Genomic DNA, 23,427 nt, shown 5'->3' on the forward strand with positions numbered 1-23,427 from the left:
GAGTCCGACTTCAAGATGAGCACAGGGGCGTGAACAGAGGCTCCCCGCCATACCCTGTTGTAGCTGGGTTACAAAGCAGAGAGACTGGGGACAGAGAGGCAGAGAGAAAGGAGGAAGGGGAGGAGGAGAAGGGGAAGAAGGAGGGAGGGAGGGAGGGAGGGAGGGAGGGTAGATGAAGAAAGTCACCGCCTATCAGTAAACAAAGGACGGAGCAGCCATCGAGTCATCAGCCAGTGCAGCCACCCTGGACTGTGCACCCTGAACGGAATCCGGAACGGAGCAAAGCAGGACACTGACCCTAGATAGTTAAGGTGCATATCAAAGAGGTGATTTCAATGAGCCCGGACTCTTGCATCTTCTCAAACTTAGAAAATCGCTAAATTCATTAACTTGTCTGTTTTTCTTTAACTAACAGTAATCTGTCGATGGTCCAACTACCTGGTTTTTGTTGCAGAAACTCCTGTGTATCCTGGCTCCCCCCTCACCTCTTCCGAGCAGTCCCTCAGAGCTACCTGAGAGTCTGCCTCCCGGGCTTAAGTAATCAGAAAGTCCACTGAATAAAACATAATGCTCAACTTTTAGGTTGTGAATTTTTTTCAGTGGATGGAAGGAAGGAAGGAAGGAGGGAGAGTGGGAGGGATCACTTTCAACAGGAGTTTGAGTCTCTGCCCAACCAATTCAACAATAACTTAATAATATCTTGTGTCTCAATTTTAAATATTTTGGGGGCAAGAAAATGAAAACTGAGGTCACCTCAGTTTTCAGGTAATCAGGTCTGAGGATTTAAAAATTTGGAAAACTCACCTTGTAAATGTGGCTAGAAGGGGATTAAGGATGAGGTACAGAGAGGCCCGTGTCTTTGATTTTCTTTTATAATTGCCTTTGAACTCTTTGTATGCAGATCCCCCAATCCCTACAGGAATTCCCTCTAAGTTCTCTGGAAAGAGAATCCAGTCCCTTCAGAGCTCTTTGCTCCAACTGGAAATGAGTGACTTCCTTCCTCCATGCTGATAAATCATGGGTCTGATTATTACTTATTAGGTTTATTTCTAAAAACAGCCTGTGCCTATGCTTTTAAGGCCATGAGCCACCATAAATAATGGGCATTTCCAATAAACAATCCAAATCCCCTTGATAGGCCACTAAATCAGTCGAGGGTCCCACAACAGAGAAGCTCTGCGGCCATGCTGGGTGCTTTGCTGAGAGTTCTGGGGAAGTGGGGGGGGGGAGGGTCCCAGGGAACGCAGCCCTGGGGAGGGAGAGAACTGGGGCCCTGGAGCTCCCTGTGAATTTGGGTCTCTTTTTTTTTTTGATTGAAGTATAATTAGCTGATTTACATACAATATTGTACCATCTTAGAATAGGTCTCTTCCAACAGCCAACATGAGGAGCCTCGCCCACCTACAACAGTGAAACAGAACAGGTTTTTCAGGGTCCTTTTTGGGGTGGGATGATGTCTACAGCACAGTTAGGGCACTTCAGGACACTGGGCACCATCCCCTGATAGGACACAGAATCTGGAGTGGTCCCAAACTGAGCCCATGAGAAAATGGACCAGCCTTGTGTTTCATAAAACTCCAAATAAAGTGTCTTTAGATATCAATTGCTATGGGGATGGAGAGGAGGAGAGTCAACATGGAGACAGTGTGAGAAGGGAGAATGCAACCCCTCTCCAGCATTCCCAGGCTCCTGAAATCTCACCTCCCCCAGGAAGCCACCCCAGGTTGACTGGAGGCCATCTGAGAGTTTCACCTGCTTACCACCAGCTGGAGCAGATTTCGGACAAAGGGCAGACTCCAGGACCAGGAGAGACCATCAGAGAATTCCTGTGTGGCGCCCTTACCCAACCCCCTTTCTTTTAAGTGTTAAACCTCTGACGCATTGTGTCATGAAAAAATATGAGGATAAATGACCCAGCTGTAAACTGCCTTGGAAAATAATTAGTATGAAAGCCCAAGCGAGTCTCAGGGGGCCAGCTCAGAATTCCAAGTCCCCAGAGCACCATCCTCGTCATATGGAAACAGCACGGCGGGCAAGAGGATGTCGGCTGCGGAATCGGAATTTTGGAAGAGCAGCTCATCCTAATGGGTGTCCCTGACCATCCAGCATATACAGAATGACGGCGACAAGACAAAAAGGAGACGTCCAGGCGTGAACTTCAACCAGTTCCAGCCCTGGCACGGCTCTGGGAAGGACGGAAGCTGCGTCAGAAAGCAAAGGCGCCACAGCGCTCCCTGCCTCTCCCCCAGGACAGATCCAGCTTTTACAAACAGCAGTGTTTCCTGACAGCCCAATCAGCTGGCCTTCCCCCTGTTTGTGTGTGGGGGCAGGTGTGTGGGTTTGGGGGTGGAGGTGATCCCGGCCTCCTGTGTGACGTTGTTGCCTTGTTTATGCCATGGGGAGGGAGTCACCCTGGCAGAAGCTAGCGAGCTGGATAACCAGGCAGCCAGTGCATTGTCCCAGGGCACTGAGCGCCCCAGAGCTGGAGGTTACGGGTGGGTGCTCCTGAGATACCCCTGGAGCCCTAGAGAGTCTCTAAGCACAAGGGGCCCCACCCTTAAGAGTCAGGAAGATGACGGCTGCCCCCAGACAAAGGGACGGGAGGCCTACTGTGCTCTAGCAGCCCAGCCCCAGGTGACAGTACATTTTAAGGAAAGGGGACACAAAAGGGAGCACCTGCAGAGAGGGGGGGACAGACAGGAGCAGCGCTCTGTGACAGGGCACCCCTGGGAACTCCAGCACGCTGCGGAACGCTTGACACGGGGTCCCCGTTCAACTGTTCCATCCGCTCTATGGGATGCTCTCCTCGTGGCAATGAGGGAGCAGGGAGGGAACGGGTCGGTGTGCCCGGGTCACAACCGCAGACACAACACCGGTGGGGTCATCCGGCAAACACACTCGCTGGTCTAGAAACCGAGCCCCCAGCGAGCAGAGGTGGAGTAATTCCATCTCAGTCCATCGCCTGGTGTCTTCCCAGGGGAAGATCACCCAGAGGGAATGTTTTTACCTTTGCCATCGTTATCTTTTTTTATTCAACAAATGTCCACCTAGTGACCATTGTGTGCCAGACACTGGGCGCTGGGAATACAGCCGTGCGCCGGATCAGTGAGCTCCCTGCCATGTGGTGCGTACGGTCCAGAAGAGGGAGGGGGGCGTGTCGGAGGGCAGTGAGTACTGATGGAATCCACAGGGAGATGAGAAGCGGGAGGAAAAGGCGACAGGAAGACTGTTTTAGTCGGAGTGGCCAGGAGAGGTCTCTGAATGAGGAGCTGGGGGCAGGGGTGGAACAGACAGTCCCAGGGGCCGGGGCATTCGGAGTGACGAGAAAGAAGGAGGAAGAGGAATGGACAGGAAGGGGTTCTGCAGCCACTGGAAGGACCTGAGATTCACGGGACACACAGTGGGAAGTCTCCTTACGGGTGAGGCAGAGAGATGCTGAGAAGGACCCCAGGAAAGGAAGCGTGTGTGTGCGGGCATGGAGTGGGGGACAGAAGCGGAAGCAGAGAGACAAACCAGGACTATGTGGTTGTCCAGGTGGGATGCGACCAGTATTGGGAGGGAGCTCGTGAGAACTGATCAGAGCTGGGAAATGTCTGAAGGAGGACTAGACAATACTACCAGACGGGAGTTTAGGGGTGAAAAAAAGAGCGATCCAGGAGGATGCTTGGGTTCTGGTAAGAGCGTGTGAGTGCTACTTCCTGAGATGGGAAGAATGATGAAAGTGACAGGTCTGGAGGGGAAATTGAGAGTTCAAAGTTAGACTCACTGAGTTACCGGGCCTGTGTGCTTCTGTCCTCATGCCCCACGGCGGCTGGGGCTTTGTGTGACTTGAGGACCAACCTCCAAAGCCCCTGGCCAGCTCTGAGGCATCAGGTCCTCAGGCAAGCCACAGCCTGCAGCGGGTGATTTCCCAGGTCCGCTCTGCTCTGGTCCTCTGTGTCCTACGGCACTACCGCGAAGCCTATGACGAGGGGAGAGGAGGTCTGGGCTGGGAGCAAGACCCTTCTGCCCCACTTTCCTGCAGAGACGTGACTTACTTTCTGAGCCTCACCATCCTAACTCCTAAAATGGTCCCTTCCTGAAACACTTGTCGTGAAGTCCAAGCAAAAGCATGGAAAGCACAAAGCACCGTGTAAGGTCGCAAACACTTGCTGTTAGTAGGACGCTGTGGCAAGGCACTCGATTCGACTTTTCATCTGTACATTTGTTTCCACTTCTTTGGTGAGAGAAATGCCAGCAGGTTACCCGAGAATCTCTGACCGAGCCCTCTTTGAAGGCTGGGGTGGGCTGGCATCACTTGGGGTGATGAGGGCCCCCCTAGTCACTAAGGGTCACCTCCTCCAGGGAGAGGTGGGACGAGGTATCATCAGATCTACTGTGTTGTGAAAGTTTAAGAAGACAGGCTGTAGGCAACTAGGGTGGATTTCCAGGGAGAAGAGAGTCTGAGTCTGCGTGATGAATGACATCTTGGAGATGCAGATGCAGGTACTATGTGTCCTGATAGCTGCAGACCCTCAACGGAGCTTCCTCTGAAGGAGAGGACGGTCCTTCCTTAAAGAGACCAGTGACCTGTCTGGGACTGGCAGTGTGGAGGGACCATCTCAGCAGTGGTCCAGCCTCTCCTGTCCGATGAGACGAGGCCAGCATCCGGCAGCAATGTGGTGTAGCAATGAGACACACGAGGAGTGAAGGGCTGGCCACACTCTAGGTATTTCCCTGTTGAAGCACGGATGTTGCCCTGACCCTCCTCTGTTAGTCAGCATCGCACCAGGAAACAGTTTACCTCAGATGGTTCAGAGGAAGGGATTTTAACGAAGGCACAGTTTTGCCAGAGGTGAGGGCAAATCAGGGAAGAGATGGCCCCAATTCCGTCTCCTCTACCCCCTAAGCTCCTTCCATTGCTTCCCACTGGCTGAGCCCAGCCACCAGTCAGCGTGGGGTACCTGGTGATAGAATCTGCTGGGCCTCGGGGCACAGACCACGGTGGACGCAGGGGGAGAAGGGGCCTGGAGGGAAACGATGGCCAACAGAGCATGACCACCATGACTCCCTTGCTTCTCATGGATTCAGGCTCTGGGTTCTCAGAAAACTCAAGAAAGGGAGAGGAATGTATGGGGCTTCTTGCTAAAAGGAGAGATGGGGGCTTCAGTGATTAACTGCAAAAACGAGAGAGACGTGTTCATAGTCACAGCTCAAGTTTGGAAGGGATTCTTGCCAGTTGTATTAAACTGTTATAAAAGTAGCAGTGTCATTAATCATCGTTCCACAGACTCGGGCTATAACCGTGCTCGTGTCTTCTGCATTACTAGCAGCAGCCTCCCACCATCCCCTCTGCTTCCCAGATGACATTTACAGTTACTTTAAGCCAACATCACGGAGGGGGGCCCTCAAACAATGGCAGAATCTACCCTGGCCACACCCTTCCCCTGGCCTCCCAGATGGGACGGGCAGGAGGCCACCCAGGCAGTCAGGAGCTGGTGGCAGACCAGGAAAACAACCCAGCAGACATGACTCTAAGCCAGATTTCAAACTGCCAGTACTGTGGTCTCCCCACCCGGAAGGCACAGGTCTCAGACCAGCCCACACACATCCACTCGCATCCACACGCATTCACTCACATCCACACGTATCCACGCGCACCCACACGCATTCACACGCATCCACTCACATCCACACGTATCCACATGCATGCACATGCATCCACATGCATTCACGCACATCCACACGCACCCACTCACATCCACACGTATCCACGCACATCCACGCGCATTCACTCACATCCACACGCATTCACACGTATCCACGTGCATTCACACGTGTCCACATGCATCCACACGCACTCACTCACATCCACACGTATCCACACACATCCACACGCATTCACACGTGTCCACGCGTATCCACGCGCATGCACCTGGGTCCCTGCTCCGGAAGCGCGCTCCTGTGCAGGCTTAGGCCGCAGGGAAGCCGACGCCCCTTGCCCCAGTGCTCAGAGCCAAGAAAGCAGCCCTTCACCCTGCGCTCTGAAAACACACGTCGTACACATTTGATGGGAAATTAGATCCATCCCTGTATACCCAAAATGTTTCTCTTTAAAGAATTTGTGATGTCCTGGCGGCCTTTGGTTCTGAGTTTCCCCCTCCTTTTCATTTCTTCCCTCTCTTCTCTCCTCAGTGGTCAGATGCAGCCTGGGCAGAGGATGGTTAGAACTGGATGAACAATTCTAGACTCAGGACTTCCCGGTGGTACTTCAATTCTTCCAAAAAAGGTGTTTTTTAAAAAAATTTAATGAAGCACGCGAGACCCCAAAGTCCGCGAACCTGCGGAGGTCTCCTCATGCCTGCGGGCCTGAACGGGGGGCTGGCTCCCACTGTCTCCCCGCTTGTCCCCAGAGGACGTCCCCACCCCAGTGACCTGACGTTCTCACGGGTGGGTGCGTCGCATTTTAAATCTTCTGGAGCCTCTAATGTGTTTTCTTCTGCTTTCCCAACACATTTAGAATTTCCCGAGGCCAAAGGACAGCTACGTATTACCAGGCAGTGGGGCGCTGTGGTCTCAGCGAGGACACGAAGGCCAGGGTCGTCACCACTCACAGCCAGAGGACCTTGGGCCTGTGGGAGGGTTGAGACCACCCTCACCCTTGGGGCTACTTTGAGGAGTAAATATACTAATATACATAAAGTGCTTCGAACAGGCTGTGTGTGCGTGCGTGTGTGTGTGCGTGTGTGTGCATGCGTGTGTGCGCGTGCGTGTGTGTGTGTGCGCACACCCCTATTAACTACGGGTCTTGGTCAAGTTTCTAAACCTCTTCAGACCCCTCATAAATAAAGTGAAAGAAACAACCAGTTCCGGGCGCTAACGTGAAAATTAGGTGAAACGCTGTACATACAGTGCCCGCCGGTGCCTGGTACACGACGGGGGTCAGTAAAGTCAGACCCTTTCCCCGTCTCTCCTTTTGTCACTTCCCTGCCCCCGCTTTGGTAGCGACACTCAGGAGCGGGGTTACCAGCAATATTTAAACAACCCACAAACACAGCCTCTTCCTGAGAACTGGAGGCTTTGATTTGACACAGTAATTGTGCCCCAGGTACACACAGTGAGCCCAACCCTGTAACTAGGAGAGACTCAGTGCAGAGTAAAGATGAATCATACAGCCCCACACACAAGCCAGCACTTTGCAGAGTTTGAAAGGAGAGGAGGGGGAGAAGCTGGAGTCAGAGAACGACGCTGACAAAGACAAGCTCACGGCAGCTGGATTATTCAGCTGAGAAGCCTGGTGTCAGCCCTGCCTTCCTCGCTCTGCCTGGAGCTAGAGTGCACGTGGGGCCCCTTCTAGGCCAAGCCGGACCCATGCCTATGTCAGTCACCACAAGACCCAACCGTTTCAGGAACACTAGACATCATACTCCCTGAGCTTGGGCTCGGAAGCTCATTGCCTCATGGGCACAGTGCACCCTGTGCCCTGACCCAAGTAGGAAGCTGCAATGGTCTGAATGTTTGTGTTCCCCCAAATTCACATGTTGAAATCCCAACCCCCAAAGGTGATGGTATTGGGAAGTAGGGTCTTTGGGAGGTGCTTAGGTCATGAGGGTGGAGCCCTCACGAATGGGATTAGTGCCCTTATAAGAGAGACTCCCCCACAGAGCTCCCTCGCCCCTTCCACCACGTGAGGACACAGCAAGGAGATAGCCATCTGCAACCCAGAAAAGGGCTTTCACCAGGCCCCGGCCACGCTGGCACCCTCATCCTGGACGTCCAGCCTCCAGAAGTCTGAGACGTGAGCTTCTGTTGTTCACCAGCCACCCAGCCCATGGCACTGTGTTATGGCCGCCTGAACAGACTGAGACAGAAGCACACCTTGAGCTGGTCTGCCTGGTCACCCCTGTCGTCTTACCTCAGACCCTGGCCTACCAAGATGCCCGAGCCCCATCCTGTTTGCCTGGGCGTCTGGTGTCCTAATGTCCTGCCCAGCTCTTGCTTGCTTCCTCTTCCAGGAACTGGATCCTTTCCCTATAACCCCCTGTGGCCCCTCCAGGAAAGAACAGATCACTAGGGACTAAGGCAGTCCTTGTCCCACCAGTTCACTGAGATCCTCACAAATGTCAGCGACTGACACTTGCTGAACCAGGCTACACACTTTGCACAGCATGCCTTGGCCGACAAGGTCCCAAAGCATCTTTGTTTCCCCAGACACCCCGACCCCAGACTTCAGCTCAGTCCCTGCGCCACCAGGACCGCGTCACCTCCAGATGATAGCGTGTCTTGCACCCAAGCCCATGACTGTTGTTATCCTGGCCACCAGGTAGACAGTTACTGTCTTTATCTATCATTAATCACACTCAAGGAATTTAACAAATTCTGTCTTTTGTCACAAATATTTGTGGCAAGAACAGACCTCAGATAGGCCTGACACTGGGGCCTGTTGAGGGGCCTCCTAGGGAATGGGTCTTCCATCACCCGACTTTGCAGGAAACACTCAGGAACTCATTGGAATTGTTTACACCAGCTGTTTGCACCTGGTGAGCAAAGCACATGGTCACCGCCTCCTCATCCATCAGGAGATCTGGGGCAGGAAGCCAGACGGGAATTAAACCCGTCTGGGGCAAAGGCAGCCCCTAAGCTTGGCAGGACCCTCAGTCTATCAGGTGGCCTTATCCACAGCTTTACGTCCCCGTGGCGGCCTGGGGGCTCTGAAACCACACTGCTGCCTGCAGGTAGGCCTGTCACACCATTCACGAAGGAGGCAACTTCGAGAGGTCCTTTAAGGGGAGGGTCACTGAGGGTTACTGCAGCCTGAGCCAGGCATAGGGTGATGGGAGGTGACTGTGAGTTAAGTGGTCGGAGGGGATGGAAGCAGACACTGGGAAGAAGGTGGTTGAGAGCCTCTCAGAGGCTAGTTTGGATCTGACCACCTCATTAGTGTGTGAACTCTGCCATTAAGAAAAATTCTAGGCTTTGGGTCTCTTTGTTGCATCTTCTAATCCCTGCCCCATCAATGGCAACTTTGCATTTCCCTGATCTGTCTTAATAGTTCCTCAGATCCTCTGGTCAGCAGGCAGGGTTGAAACCACGAATACATAAACACTCACTTCAGCCTCTCCTGTGGCTGACAGGATGCCTCGCCTACAAGCATTCCTTGAAAAAGAATCTGAACGCATGAGTGAAGAGACAGATGTATTTCACCAATAACTGCACCAACAAGCGTGGGCTAAGATCTACCAGCGAGCAGGCCGGGGAGGAGAGAAAAGAAACGTAAGGCGGAGGTGGCTGTTCTCCAGGGCTTTGTAGCCTGGTTGGAGCAACCGGCAGAGAACTTTCCTGCTCATGGAAGGTCCACGAGCTTCCACGCACTTCCAACCTCTTCCTGATCAGGCTGCTTCTAGCTGGCACGCTATGGGCAGAGGTGATGAACGATGCCTCTGTGACAGCCTCGACGTGACCCTCCGGCGCTCTGTCCCTAACACGGTGCCCACGTGGCCTCCATGGGTCCGGGTCCTCGGCAACTGCATGAAGCAGAGACCTTGCCCTGTCACCCCAACCACGCAGCGCGAGCGAGAACCAATAAACACCTTCGTGGTATGGCAATGAGATTCTAAGATTAAGGCCTCGTCTGGTCTAAGAGTGGGAAATCCGGGAATGATATCAGACGGTATGTGACAAACTTCCAGGGAGTGAAGCAGGTCCTTACCTGCTGGGGAAGCACCCCAAGCTTCTGGCCACGTTGCTGGTTTATAAGCCCCTGCTTTTGCCTTAGCTCTTCTGTGCCTTTGCCTCTGCCTCTGCTGTAGAGTCTCTTTCTAGAGCCTTCCTTCTAGATCTCCTCCCGCCCCCACTCAGGGTTCAGCCACAATGTTACCACCTGGACAGTCCTCTCCCCACCACCTCGTGCAAAGTACACAGCCCCAAGCCACCACCACATCGCCCTGTTTTCTCTCTCGTCCTCTGTGAAATGTTCCCATCTACTGTGCATCCTTCCCCGACTGCAGCGTCAGGACAGCTGGAGCAGGGACCATGCCTTTCCCCTTTCCCTGTGTTCCCAGAATGGGGCCTGGCACAAAGCAGACGCTCAAACAGCACCGGAGGGATGAACCGAGGAGTGAACAGTCTGTGCCCGTGGAGCCCAGAAGTGGGTGGAGGAAACCCACTGAGGTTCACAAGGGAGGCAACCTCGAGAGGTCCTTTAAGGGGAGGGTCACTGAGGGTTACTGCAGCCTGAGCGAGGCACAAGGTGACTGTGAGTTAAGTGGTCGGAGGGGATGGAAGCAGACACTGGGAAGAAGGTGGTTGAGAGCCTCTCAGATGCTAGTTTGGATCTGACTTAAGGGTGCAAGGAAGCTCTCTGTGGGGCCCGACTGGGAGGGATGCATCCCCAGTGCACTCTTTGAGAAAGGCTGATTGGGTGGGGTTTCCAAGACTGAGCGCCCCAGGAAGAGGCGGAAGACAAGGGCATAGTCAGCCATTAGGCTCTGACAACAGTCTACATGGGCGTGATGGTCAGCAGACAGGAAGGAGGCCAACGATGAAGGAAGCATCAATGAAACTTGGTCCAGCAAAGTTCGCTGTTCACCCAACACCACACAGATGGTGGGGGAGGGAGAAGGAGGCGGGGCTGGAATTCATGGCTCTCCCCACTGGACTCCCCAATTCCGTGGTCCTTCCACAATACACCACACCTTCTGAGTCCTCCGGAAACATCCAGTCTGAGACAGACAAGAGCGACGACCCAAGCAATGCCCACGTGGGGTCCAGGGTAGAGACCAATACACCAATCCAGACAGTGAGAAACGCACATCAAAACTGCACAGAAGACACTGGCATTTTAGGGGCAGGATCTGCGTTTGAACCTTAGTCAAATGAGGATGGAATACTTCCCTTGCTGACCACACATAGTTTGTGAAGGTGAAATGGGATAACCAAATTCGTTGTGTTTTTTTTTTTTTTAACATCTTTACTGGGGTATAATTGCTTTACAATGGTGTGTTAGTTTCTGCTGTATAACAAAGTGAATCAGTTATATATATATATACATATGTTCACATATGTCCTCCCTCTTGCGTCTCCCTCCCTCCCACCCTCCCTATCCCACCCCTCCAGGCTGTCACAAAGCACCGAGCCAATATCCCTGTGCCATGCGGCTGCTTCCCACTAGCTATCTACCTTACTACGTTTGTTAGTGTGTATAAAAATGCTTCATGAGTGAGTATCGCGACCACAAAGAACAAAATGCACTTGTTAGAATTTCACCTCCTTTCCGGCACGCAGACCTTCGTATGGACCACGGGACATCGGCTTAACTGCCTGGAGGAGTCTGAACTTTTGGGTGAGGAAGGGGGAGCTGTTAGAAACAGTGGATACAGCTTCATGGTGTGGCAAGGGTTTCATGGCCAAGACAAAGAGAGCCTGCCTAGCCTTGTACGTGGGAGGGACTCACTAAATACTTGTTAATGAGTTTTTGATTCTCGACACTCCATCTTGGATCTTTACCACTGTCTGGAGCTGTGCAAGATAAGTGAATAATGTAACACAGATGGACAGCAAGAAGACGTTGCTGCATCCTCACTGATTTCCGGTTCCTTTCTCCCTACTTCCTGCCCACACACTCAACAGCTCCTTTACTCTGGACGCCCCGCCTCCCTCCACTCTGGCATCCTGCTGGAGTCGTTTGGCAAACAGTTCCCACCAGCCCATCAGCTCTTCAAACCCCACAGCGTAGAGAACGAACTTGAGGGCATGGGGAGGGGGAGAGGAAGCTGGGACGAAGCGAGCGAGTGGCATGGACTTATACATACTACCAAATGTAAAACAGATAGCTAGCGGGAAGCAGCCGCATAGCACAGGGAGATCAGCTCGGTGCTTTGTGACCACCTAGAGGGGGCGGGATAGGGAAGGTGGGTGGGAGACGCAAGAGGGAGGAGATATGGGGATATATGTATATGTATAGCTGATTCACTTTGTTATAAAGCAGAAACTAACACACCATTGTAAAGCAATTATACTCCAATAAAGATGTTAAACAAACAAACAAACAAAAAACCCACAGCGGTGTCAGGTTGGGAGCTGTTCAGGGGACGGAGGGCATTTCTTTGCGCTCCTGCCTTTTCCCCCATGCGAAGGGAGTGCGATTAGTCGTAATCCCCTGCTTTGTCTTCCCACCTCACTCCCTTCTCCTCCCGGGTGAGAGAAGGGGAAGAGCTTAGCCCATTGGTCCTCCCGGGTGAGAGAAGGGGAAGAGCTTAGCCCATTGGTCGGTGTGGAAGGTAACACGGGCATCTGCTCTGTCCTTTTGTGGGAAGCAAACGGCCTGCAGGAGGGGCTCTTCTGAGTCCCGTGCCCCACCCCCTCCAATGTCCTAAGAACTGCAGGACTGCCCTGCCCACTGCTGCCTGCCACCGGGAGGCCAGTCTGTCTGGATTCTGGATTAGGAAGCCTATTGGGCTCTCCTGCTAAGTTGCTTCCTCCAATGCAGCCTTTTCCAGCTTTAAAGGTGAAATCTCAGCTTTGGTCTCCATCTGCCTTTGCCTTACTTCTCAGCTGGTTCAGTAACCAGGCCAGTAAGACGGTACTCTTTACTGGATACCCCTTTGAACTTCAGCAAATACTTTTCCACTGTCTGTGAAAATAAACAGTGTCTTCAGCCTGACGTTCAAGGTCCTCCACCAAAACATCTGGGCTCAGCCAACTCCCCGGGCCCAGTTCCCCACCACGCTGTGCCCTGGTCATGCCAGGACCCTTGAGCACCACCGCATGGGCTCCCCGGGCATCCTGGACATGCTTCGTGTTCTCTTCCACCTGCTGAGCTCTGCTCCTTTGGCTCCCTGGATTTCAGACCCCCCAATTTTACCCATCGTACCAGCCCAGCCCACACTCCACCTCTCCCTGCGCCTTTCCTGACCCTGATGGGTCAGATCTCAGCCTTCAGTGACGGATTTCTCATTCTGTTTCCTCTGCCGGGAGCCCCCCTCTCCTCCTGCCCAGCCCCTCCTCCCCGCGCACATGGCTGACATCCATGCCCGTTTATTTCCGAGCTCTCCCACTGGATGCCCTCACCCGGAGCCTCTCCTGAGCTCCCAGGGGTGTGGGCTGCTCGTCCTAAGTGCTTCCATGGAATCCTGTATCCCAGCAAACACACTGAAGTGGAATTCTCTGCTCACTTTTCTTAAGAAACGTATGAAGGAACACAGATAACACTTCTATATAAACATGCACATGCCCAAAGATGGCGGAACGGCCAGATGGTAGATCGCTTACATCCACATAGAAACCAAAGTCAGGGCCCACTGTGAGTAGCAGCCATGCCAGGGAAGGCACTGAAAGAGTCACTGGCATTAGTGAAACCTTTCCTGATCCTCTGAGCCTCCAGGAAAGGCTCTCTTGAAGAGGGGTTACCCTGTCAAGTGTCCGCTTCCAACTGGTTAGTACAGTAAAGACATCACGTCATTAATTCAACTCCCCGGGGGTGAGTGAGAGGCTGGGGCTGCTGGTCCCTGGACTCAGCGAGGGAAAGAGATGCCTCCAGGCCACCCAGGACAAAGGCAGGGAGGAAACGGGCTCGCCCTCCACCCCAACGTCTAAGAAGCAAAAGTGCCAGAAAGTGGTGCTCAAGCAATGGCAGCCTGTGGCTCAAGTGACACGTCTGAATATTGAGGCCACGACATTTTTCTCACTGGCTGGAAGCTTGGGAAGCCTGATACACCTCTCTGAAGCCTGCTCAGGGCCTGGGGAATGCGTGGATTGCTGGGACCTCTGACAACATGGGGATAGATAAGACCCTCTTGGGCTCAAGTGTCAAGAGGCTTTCCCAACTTTATAAACACTGCTGGGAAAATGAGGAGAACTGAAACTCTGCCTTTTTTTAGCAGGAAGTGTTGAACACCTCTTGCTTCTAGGCTGAGCTAAAAAGAACTGACCCCATGATTAATCTTGGGGGATAACAAGGCCATCAACCTGGGCTATTGATCGAGAATGTTCCAGGAAGGATTCCTGCCAGGGCGGAGGCCCTACAAGGACACACCCTGCACCTCCTCATTTCTCCAAGTGCACTGGACTTCCTTTTTCTTATGTTGGGTCATTGGCACCAAAAACCCTGCACACACTGAACTGACCACCTCAAGGGGGCCCGGGGCAAACATGCAACGTGGTGACACGGTACCGATTTTGGTGAGCCACTTGGCCACGGCACCGTAAATCTCATCCAGGATGAGGATGACCACGAGGTTGATGATGACCGCCGTGGCTGTCACAGTCACCCGGACGTTGGAGCGTGTGGCCTTGTTGAGCGACAGAGCAGCAGCAGTTGTGATGCGATAGACAATGACCCCGAAGACAATGGAGAACGTCAGGGCAATCTGTTTGGGAAAACAGGGAGAGTAGTCACGAGTCAGCGGACAGCAGTTACTGCCCACCTATTACTTGAGTCTGCTATGTCGGGTGCTATTAGTCTGCAGTCCACTGGTGGGCAACGAGGCACTGCCAACCTCGGAACTCATGCAAATTCCCGGTACGGGGGCATTTTCCAGGGGAGAATGTCTTTCATGTTTATCAGATTCCAAATGGCCTATAACACACACCCACAAACTAAGGTTACCACTGGGGGTGGGGAATACAGAGGTAGGGAAAATAAAGGGTTATTATGGGATTCTATGAAATCACGTATGCTAACACATATATAGAGAATTTAAGAAAAAAAATGTCATGAAGAACCTAGGGGTAAGACAGGAATAAAGACACAGACCTACTAGAGCATGGACTTGAGGATATGGGGAGGGGGAAGGGTAAGCTGTGACAAAGCGAGAGAGGCATGGACATATATACACTACCAAACGTAAGGTAGATAGCTAGTGGGAAGCAGCCGCATAGCACAGGGAGATCAGCTCGGTGGTTTGTGACCACCTGGAGGGGTGGGATAGGGAGGGTGGGAGGGAGGGAGACGCAAGAGGGAGGAGATATGGGAACATATGTATATGTATAACTGATTCACTTTGTTATAAAGCAGAAACTAACACACCATTTTAAAGCAATTATACTCTAATAAAGATGTAAAAAAAAAAAGTGTGAAACTTCTGAAAATTGTAAAGCACCACAGAATTTAAAGAGTCTTTCATTCAATTACAAAAAACTGTAAAACCTGTTTAGAAGTCTTATGAAAACTAATATCTAAAAAAATAAAAAAAAAAAAAAGAAACTACGACTGAAACGCTGGTAGTGTGTGCGACACAATGTGGTGTGATTTCTTTCATTAGGGAGCTTTCAATCTACTATGGGGATAAGTTCAACCAGAGTAAATAGTAAATAATGCAGTCGTGTCAAATGAAGAGTGTAGTTGTGAACAGGACTGAGAGTACAGAGGGGCTCAGGGAAGAGTTTGTGGAGCTAGTGGATTTCAGCTGGGCCTTCGATGAAAGGCAATAGGGAGCCCTCGAAGATGTTTGAGCTGGGAAGGGTTAGGGTCAGAGCTTGGTGGGGTGGGTGCAGGAAGGCTGCCCAAAGGAGAAAAAAAGGGAAAGAAAGCCCAAGCAAGACTTTTAGACTCTCAGTCCTCAGGGTGAATAAAGCACCGCTCTGAGGTTTCTCTACCAGGGGAGCACTCAGGTTTCTCACCGGCACAGCGATCTCTGGCACTATCCTTACAAGGCAAGTTTACCAGCCCCTTGACCTCGAGGGCCAGCCCCATTTCCTTTTTCCAGAGCCTAAGAATAATAAGGTGCTCTCCCAGAGACCAGCTCCCTTTCCCCTCCCACCACAGTGGAGGAAGGGCCATTTCCACGGAGCACAAGGATTTGAGGAGAAGACAGTGCCCGGCAGAGGGCTGAGGGCGAAGGGCAAGGTGTGCGACCTGCTCAGAGCAAAAAGTTCTAACGCGATTCTGTCCAGCAGAGTCTTCTTTCTTAGCATTCTTTCTGCAGGAAAGGAAAGATTCAGGTCACATTTCTTCTGGGGGTGGGGAAGGGGGGTGGGTGCTGGCTGTGGAGGACTAAACGGAAAACATGGGGAGAGAATGGGGCAGGTGAAAGGTTCCTCTGAAAAAACACACTGTCCTGGACGACAGGCGTCCCCTCCCTAGAAAAAAGGGAAGGGAAGGGGAGGCGTGGGGAGGGGACTCTGGCTAGGCAGTGCTTTGCAATCAGTGTGAATGACACTCCAGTAGGCTGTGATGGGAAATGGGTTGCAGATGTGTCCCTCTGTGGAAGTCTTCGGACCCCTTGGGGTGCTGGTGGCAGCCTCAGCAGTGTGTCCCCATGTGCTTCACAAACATTAGTGCTTGCCTTGTGGCCACAGTGAGAAAAAGAAGCCCTAGGTAAGAAAGGCAGGATGGCAGCAGCCTCCTGGTAGAGGGTGTGTGTGTGTGTGTGTGTGTGTGTGTGTGTGCGCGCCCGTGTGCGCGTGTGCGTCAGTCAGGGCAGACGAGAGGTTAGATGGGAAAAACACTCCGTGGGGAGGCCCCTCCTTTGGTGGGGGTGCAGGTGGGCGCAGCAGAACCCCAGCCTCCAGGACCGGGGAGGGATGACTACCATGGACGTGGGGAAACCTGGACATGACACCACCGCCCTCCAACAATGTAGACATTGCACTTCCCTGTCCTCTGGGATTGTCACTGCCGGACAGTATGGGCCTGGAAAATGTGGTGTGAGATTCTTTTCCCCCCAAATCGCTTTTGCAGTGAAGGTCAGTGATGGAAGTATTGATGCGGGGCGTGCCAGGGCATCGAAGAGCGACTGTGTGTGTGTCTATCTGGGGTTGGGTGTTGGGGGATGACTGGGGAAAACAACGATGCCAGAAACATCCCTTGCCTTGGGGTTCAGGGTGTGGGGAGAAGATCAGCTTCTATCCTCCTTCTCTGAGAGGGCAAGCTGGGGTAAGAACACGCCTCCCCGCCACTCAGAGTGCGCTTTGGACCTGCTGCCTCAGCTGGGAGCTGGAGAAACAGGCCGAATGGCAAGCAGTCTAGACGTACTGACTCAGAATCTGCAATTTAACAAGATTCCTATTCTTCTAGAGGCACTGCTCCACTCACTCAGCCCTTTCCCCATCCCCACCCGCCCCCTGGCTCCACCTCCATGCCCCTCCCCAGCCCTCAGATGCTGGGCTCTGCCATCCTAACTTCTCTGATCTTGATTTTCCATCCCATTATAGAATCCACTTCCGAACCGCTCCTTTGGTGTTTCCCACAAGCACCTCAAGATTCAGTTTTCAAGCCAGAAGAGCTTGGAGAGCGCCGACCCAGGCCCAGGACCATTTTGCAGATGTGGAAACAGGCGTGGAAAGTGAAGCGATTTGCTCAAGGTCACAAGGCACAGACTACAGCCCTAGCCTCCTAGATCACTGTAGGAATTAAAGGGTTTTAGCATTTAGGGGTCATCCACGTCCAGCCTTTGATCTCATGTACAAGGAAGCTGAGGCCCAAGAAGCAGCAATGGGATGGGTCCAAGGTCCGGGTGGTACATGGCAAAGCCAAGATACTCATGGTCATAACATCATCATCAACAACAGCTAATCCACGTGTGCTCTCTTGACGTCATGATTCGAGCCATACCCGCACTAGCATGAATCCCTACAACAATCACGCGAGATATGCCTTTTGCAGATGCGGTTCAGTGCCATCCGGGATTTGAACCCTGCTCTATGGCCGCAAGGTCGACAATCCCATCCTGACGTTAGAACCCAGGTCTTTTGGCACCAAGCCCAGTACTACTTTCATCACTTTGGCTGTATTATTGATTTTGTTTATTAAATTCAACAAATATTTTCTGACCACTTATTGTGGTGCAATAAGTGTGTTTCATGTATGTGATCAGGTCCCCCAACTAAGCCAACAGGGGGGACTGGTCTTCTACTATACTCTGTGCCTCACGCCAGTGCAGAGAGGTGCCTTCTGTGTGGAACCTGTTTGGTAAAGACTTGCCGACCCTCAGCTCTGGGCAATCTCACCCCCCTGCACTTGGTCACCTGCTCCATGGCCTCTGTGGTTCTTGGTGGGTTCTTTTTTTATATACAACTGTTAAAAGTTACTTTCCATTTACAGTTATTACAAAACATTGGCTATACTCCCTGGGTCGTACAATACATTCTTGTAGCACTTGCTGTCCGAATCCCACAGCTTTACTTGGGGACACAGCCAAATTGCAGTGGAAGTCAGGCTACAGAGTCCAGAGCCCTAATTTCACACTGTGAGAGCTGGTCTGGTCCCTACCCTCCAGGACTTGCATTCTGAGAAAACCTTGCACACAGACGGCAAGGGTGAGCCTAGTAGCAGCTGGACAGAGTGACGGGCCTCAGTTCAGGAGCTTCTAGAATGTTCTGGGCAGAGAGCAGGGCAAGATTAGTCAGAGAAAACGTCACAGAAGAAGCTGTGGGACCATTTCCTATGGGAAGGCTTGGAGGAGAGAATAAGCAGGAGCAAGAAGAATGCCCAGGGCAGAGCAACCCCTGCTGCACCAGCGGGAGAGCGGCCCGGCTGAGGGCACAGCCCATAGTAGTAAATCAGTTTGAAAAAACACAGGCACCAACAACGCTATCATTGACATACCAAGTTGTCTCTGGCACCTGCTTAATTAATTTATTTTCTCATGCAGTCATTCATGAAACATGTCTTGAGCCCCTACTGTGCGCCAGTTACTGTTCTGGGTATCAGGGATACAGTAGCGAACAAAACAGACAGAAATTTCTGCCCTCGTGACCTCCTAGTGGGGAAAGACAGACAAACTCATAAGCAGAGATAGTATGTCAGGTGCGATCAATACTCTAGAAACAAATAAAGCAAAACCGGAGCATCGAGGTAGGTTGCAGCTTAAAACAGGGTGGGGTCAGGAAAGGCATAGGTGAGAAGGTGACATGTCAGCAAGGACCTAAAGGAGGAAATCGGAGAGCCGGGGGCTCAGGCAGGGGGTGGCTGAAGCAGTGAGAGAAGGGGGAGAGTGGGAGTGGAAGATGGGTGTTGGAGGGGAGGAACTGTAGTATAAGGATGTTGGCTTCTACACTTCATGAGATGGGAAGCCTTTAGAGAGTTTTGAGCAGAGTAACGTGACTTATTTGAAAAAGATCAACAGGCTGATGATCTGTCGGGGGACAGCGTAACCGACAGGCAGACGAGTTAGGAGATCACTGTGACGGTCCAGGTGATGGAGGAGGGTTTCTGATGGCTGGTTCCCGAGAGACAAACAGAAGTCAATGACTGTCTTGGGCGTGGGAGTAAAGCTCAGGCACCCAGCTCTAGAGGCAGGACATTGCCTCTGGTAATCCCCTCCCACATAAAAAGGAAAGAAAAAGAGGGTTAATTCAAAAAGGAAAGAAACTTTAGCTCAACACACTGGGCTGGAGAAGAAAGAGAAAATGCATCTTTGTCCATCCTGGCCTCTCCCACGGGTGAGGAACAGGAACACTGCACTGGGCTCTTCTTTGCTCTTGTCACCCCATAAAAAATACCCCCAACTGACGACAGACTGGCATCGCTAAAACCCTCCTCATGGTCGTGGTCCTGGCATCTTCTGCCAAGGTTTCATCACAGGGGGTGAAGGAGGAAATGATATCGGATACTCAAGTTCCTTGCCATAGATGCCTTTGACTAATTCCATAACAAAAAACACTCTTTTATAAACACCATCCTGACTCCTTTATCTCAGATTCCACACCTTGTTCTAGGGAAATGCCAAGCCCCTTTCTCGAGAAGACTGGGTTTTTTAAAAAGTGAAAAAAAAAAAAAATGGGAAAAAGTTAGTGTAAAATAAGGATTTTTAAAATATCAAATTGGTAGGGGACTATATCATTTATTGCCCAACCTGGAATACTTCTGAAAGTAGAAAGGAACGCTAGTCATGATGATCTCAGTCAACAAGCCTAGGCCAGGTCTAGTCCAGAGCACCTGCCTGCACGAGGTGATCTTCCTACCACTGTACTCCCATTCCCAGCACCTGCCGGCTACATATAGCTGGGGGACCCCAGGCAGAGTGAGACGCCTCAATGAGTTCTTGATTCTGATACACGATCTCCTGTTGGTATCAAGATTTGGAGTTAGGCGGGGTTGTGAAACGGAAGCTAAGAGATAATCACTTATTATCTCTGAACGACACAAAAAAGTTTTCCCACCCTCGAGTCTAGCTTTAGAAGGTCTCCATGGAATTTTTTTAAAATATCGATTTATTTTTTTGGTCACGTCATGCGCACGGGGGAATCTTAGTTCCCCTACCAGGGACCGAACCCATGCCCCCTGTAGTGGAAGCATGGAGTCTTATACACTGGACTGCCAGGGAAGCCCCACCCATGGAATTTTTAAAAAATTAGAACATTGGGCTTCCCTGGTGGCGCAGTGGTTGAGAGTCCGCCTGCAGATGCAGGGGACACGGGTTCGTTCCCCGGTCCGGGAAGATCCCACATGCCGCGGAGCGGCCGGGCCCGTGAGCCATGGCCACTGAGCCTGCGCGTCCAGAGCCTGTGCTCCGCAACGGGAGAGGCCGCGACAGTGAGAGACCCGCGTACCGCAAAAAAAAAAAAAGAACATTGAGGGGATGCCCCTCCACTGACCTGATTTTCAGTGTTTGTCAATCGTGATGTCTACTTGTTGTAGACAGTGACCGTGATGATGCTACAAGGTCTTCTCTCAGGCAGTAGATAAGCTTCTATTTTCAATCCTCTCCCTCCCAGACCTATCAGTGGCATCTGACACAAGTGATGGCCCTCCCCTTGCAATACCTTCTTGGCTTCGGGGACCCTCCCCTCTCCCCTGGCTCTTCCTTTTCAACCTTCTCTTTTGGCTCTTCCTCGTGCTCCCAAATTTTCACATTACAGCATCTTGGGACTCAGTCCTTGGCCCTCTTCTCTGTCTCTCCTCACTCCCCTGGGGGTCTCATACAATCTCATGGCTTTAAGTGCCATCTCTACCATCCGATTAGGGCTCCAGCCTGGGCATCCCCTCTGAACTCCAGATTTATACCCATCATGCAGGCAACTCTGGGATTCCTAGGGATAACTCTAGCCTTTGGAAGATAAAAACCTCAGAGTCATCCTTGACTTTTCTCTGTTTTACATCCCATGATGAAATTCTTTGGGGTCTACTTTCTCTGCACTTACATGCATTGTCATTTGTGTAGATCTGACTCTTGATTTTCTGTTTTGTTCTATGGGTCTAATTCCCTATTTCCACCCCCCCCCCCACCACATTGTCACACTTATTATTGTTTTATAATAAGTTTCTGTTTGGTAGAGCACCATATCCCTGCTGATTCTTCTTCAAGAGTGTCTTGACTCTTCCTCGCCTTTGCTCTTCCATATACATCATCAAGGAGACAAGGACCTTAGAACATTGTTGCTCTATTTATTGCCCACCCAACTTACAGATTAGTGATGTGTATAGTTTAAATTCTACCTTGTCTTTGATCCCATGAGGCGGCATCATTATTGTTTTCACAGTCGAGGTTCATACAGATCCTCCCACTGATTTATCACTTTGATTATTCTTCATTTCTTTTTAAAACTATGGTTTTCCATATGGGGTCCTATCTGAAGCACATAATTAGAATTCCTTTAGTGAAAGATTCAGTTGGTGGCAAACTCTCAGTTTTTGCCTATAAGTATCTTTATTTTATCCTCATGATATTCCTAAAGGATATTCTTCCTGGGTATAGAATTCTGGAGAAGTAATTGTTTTCTTTTCAGCACATGAAGATAACATGCCATTTCTAATTGCTTTGAGAAAGCAATGGTCAATCTAACAGCCTTTTTATTGAAGGTAACTCGTCTTTTGTTTTCTGACTGCATTTGAGATTTCTCTTGTGTCTTACATAGTCTATGATTTCACTATGATGAATCTAGATGTAGATTTATTTTATTTTTTTCTGCTTGGGTTTCATAGGGACTCTTCAGTCTGTGGGTTGGAATTCTGTAGCAGATTAGGAAACCATCAGTCACTGTATTTCATTCATTAACTTTTCTCTTTCCTCTTTGTCCAGTATTGAAATGCAACGTCTGTTAAGTCTCATTCTACCAATATTTCCAAATCTCTTAATTTCTCTTCTCTGTATTTTATTTTTTGCCTCCCCATGCTGCATTATGGATAATTTCTTCTAACCTATACTGCAGTTCACAAATTCTCTTCAGCTGTGTCTTGTTTGTTGTTTTATATATATGTACATTATAATACATAGAACATTCATATACGTGTAGAATGTATTATATATTCATATATATATATTTTATATTCATGTATTTATTTCTAGCAGATTTATTGGTTGGTTTTCAAATCTTCTAAGCTGTTTTTTCCAACAGTTTCTTATTCTTTGCGGATTTTTCAAGCTTGATGTTTTAACCTGTAACTGGTATTTCCAATATCTTTCGTCTTTGCTGTCCTCATTGTTCTTTCTCAAGGTGCTTTAGCTTCTTGTGTAATTGGTTGTATTCTCTTTGTTGCCCTTGAAAATTCTTTTGGGGGATTTCTTGAGACCTAGGATGAATCTGCCTTCCTCCAGAGAGAGCTTGTATTTGCTTCTCCTGGGCACCTGGGAGCACTGCTAGTTCCAGACCAAGTCCACAACCTGAGGTTCCCGATCCTCTCCTGTGATGAACCAAGCTGTAAATCCACCATGAGGACTGCCCACAGCCACTTCTTGGGGACAGGGCGTTTGTTTCCCCTTTTCTCCCTATTCTACTTAGAAAATACCAATTTTCTCTGAAGTCCCAAAGTTGGGGGCGGGGTGTGGCTAGTTATTCATCTTCATTCTGAGAGTGTAGCCCTTTGGTGTTCCAATTTCATTTGGTGAGGACTTCCTGCTAGAAGCTCTCTTTGAGCCAGCCATACCCCCTGATTTCCATCCTCCTTGCCCCATAAAAACCACCAAAGCCCAAGCTCAAGTTCGCCTAGATGGGAAACTGTCCTCAAGGTAAAAAATATCGTAGTGCCCAGATATTTGTTTCCTTGGTCCCATTTTCCTTTAGAGTTCAGTCTAGTATTCCTGACTATCCTGTCAGTCCTTCAAGCTTTAAGAAGATTGAAAAACATATTTATCCACAATATTTTGCTACTTTCAGCAAGATGGGATGCTACAAATATCCTAACCTACCACTGCTGGAGACGGAAGCCTGTTTTACTTATCTGTTTCCTTATTTACGCACGTGTTTGTTATCTGTCAACTCCTTAAGGGACAGATTATTTTATTTTAGTTTCTACTCTATGCCCAATGCCTAAGAATAGTGTCAAGCACATAGCTGGCACCCATGAAATAGTTTCTGAATGAATGAATAAACTCTTTGACAACATTATGCATATTGTGGGAGGCTTGGAAGTGCTAAATTAAACTTTGTACCGTTCCAGCTTAACACACTGCAACTCACCACACATTCTTGAATAAATTCCACTCTTCTTAAGCAATGAGGAGATCGCACGTGTGGGCTTCTAAGCCCTGGCAAGGCACCCAGCACCTCTGCACTTCAGAAGTGTTGAAG

The 23,427-nt window shown here is 50.5% G+C and overlaps 1 protein-coding gene across 1 annotated transcript in view; it reads right to left on the reverse strand.

The window, feature by feature from the left end:
* Positions 1-23,427, reverse strand: part of ANO2 (anoctamin 2) — a gene marked incomplete at its 5' end in the record, with an annotated part of 318,386 nt that overhangs the window by 65,906 nt on the left and 229,053 nt on the right. The window contains one exon of the mRNA XM_082849511.1: positions 14,150-14,345. Coding sequence (XP_082705637.1) covers positions 14,150-14,345 — 196 coding nt within the window. The remainder of the gene's footprint in view (positions 1-14,149; positions 14,346-23,427) is intronic.

This window comes from Leucopleurus acutus, assembly GCF_964270905.1.
Source record: "Leucopleurus acutus genome assembly, chromosome: 11".
Taxonomy (NCBI): domain Eukaryota; kingdom Metazoa; phylum Chordata; class Mammalia; order Artiodactyla; family Delphinidae; genus Leucopleurus; species Leucopleurus acutus.